Source organism: Phytophthora parasitica (assembly GCF_000247585.1).
Source record: "Phytophthora parasitica INRA-310 unplaced genomic scaffold supercont2.74, whole genome shotgun sequence".
Lineage (NCBI taxonomy): Eukaryota > Oomycota > Peronosporomycetes > Peronosporales > Peronosporaceae > Phytophthora > Phytophthora nicotianae.
The window spans coordinates 125242-126676 of record NW_008649060.1 but is presented as its reverse complement, the minus strand read 5'-3'; the positions used below and the strand labels follow the sequence as shown (position 1 = coordinate 126676).

The window sequence follows — 1435 nt, the reverse complement described above, 5'->3', positions numbered from 1 at the left end:
GTATGTAACCAAACAACGACAGGTAAATGGCCTCCTGCAGCGGCACCATCCAAAGCGCTCGGTGTACAACCTTCGGACCGGTAGAGGTGAAGCCATTTCACCACTTCTAAGTGACCATTAGCGGATGCGTCGTCAATAGCATTTGTGGTACATCCTTCGGTACGATTGGACGACAGCCACGCTACTACATTTAGGTGCCCACTTGCGGCGGCCCAGTCCATGGCATCGGTGCTGGTTGAACAGTGGGTGCTCAGCCAGCGAACAAGTTCAAGGTGTCCCGATCCTGCTGCGTGTGCAAATGTAGCCTGGTGATAGAAATGGCTGTAGTGCTGGAATAACCACTGCATAATAGGGATGTGACCTCCACGCGCGGCACGAATGAAGGCGGCGGACGAACACCCTTCAGACCGATTTATGCGAAGCCACCGAAGCATGCGGAGGTGTCCGTTACCGGCGGCACCATCCATAGCATTTGTGGAGCCTCCGCAAATGTTATTCTTATGAAGGAAGCGCACCACAGTGAAATGGCCTGCCGCTGCAGCACAATCCATGGCGTCGGGTGAAGCTGTTCCTCCAATTGACGCGCCCCAGTGAAGGTAGCTCAAATGTCCTCTAGCTGCTGCTGGGTCTAGCGAAAATGTGAGCATATCATCACAAACTCCGATCATCCACTTGGCAAGCGAAAGTGGAGCGACAGAAATTGCTTCTTCTAGAATTGATAAAGACCAATTCCGCGAAAGCGCGGCGTACCAAAGCCAGTGGACGATGGCGTCATGGCCGCATTGAATTGCTTGTAAGAGTAAAGAATCACTGGGCTGAATAACGAACCGCCGGTCCCAGCAGAGCAAAACAGACAAATGACCTCCAGATACCGCATTTTCGGTAGCGCATTGATCCCAGCAGACAAGTCCTGGATGGTCAAAGAGCCAATCCAACACGTGCAGGTGTCCGAAGAGGGCTGCTTCGTCGGGGGCTCTGCAGACGATAAGGTCAGGAAAATAATGCACAAATGTCTGAACGGTACGGAGGTCGCCTTCACGAGCTGCGAGCGATATTCGATCGTTACACATGATGTCGCGAATAGCAGGGTCGGGTAGCTGGGACGTATGAAGGCGAATGATTCGCGCGGCTAGACGGGGATGACCCCGTCTTACTGAGCGCTCAAAGCTCCACAAGCGAACTGGGTCAAGAAACACGTTGATACGGCATGCTATGTCCGGAATACCGGCTAGCGCCTCGCGAGAACCCCAAACGGAGAGCACGACGACGAGAGTGCTGGAAAAGCTTGGGTTTGTGCAAGGCGGCGAATCCATGGAGAACAAGTAGTTGAAAGGCGCGAAAAGAATTGTGAGCAAGATGCCACTTCGGTACTTGCCACTGTGAGTCGTAAGGCTTTTTTCGGAGAAATTCCCGATAGGCGGTAATGAAGGATTTC

At 53.0% G+C, this 1435-nt stretch overlaps 1 protein-coding gene across 1 annotated transcript; it reads right to left on the bottom strand.

Annotated features, from left to right (window-relative positions):
• Positions 1 to 709: 709 nt before the first annotated feature.
• On the bottom strand, positions 710 to 1313 carry PPTG_17726 (hypothetical protein; the record flags this gene model as incomplete). The annotated part of the gene is made up of 2 exons (XM_008915686.1): positions 710 to 975; positions 1025 to 1313. 2 exons carry the CDS (start codon positions 1311 to 1313, stop codon positions 710 to 712), a joined length of 555 nt encoding a protein of 184 aa, XP_008913934.1.
• Positions 1314 to 1435: the final 122 nt, after the last annotated feature.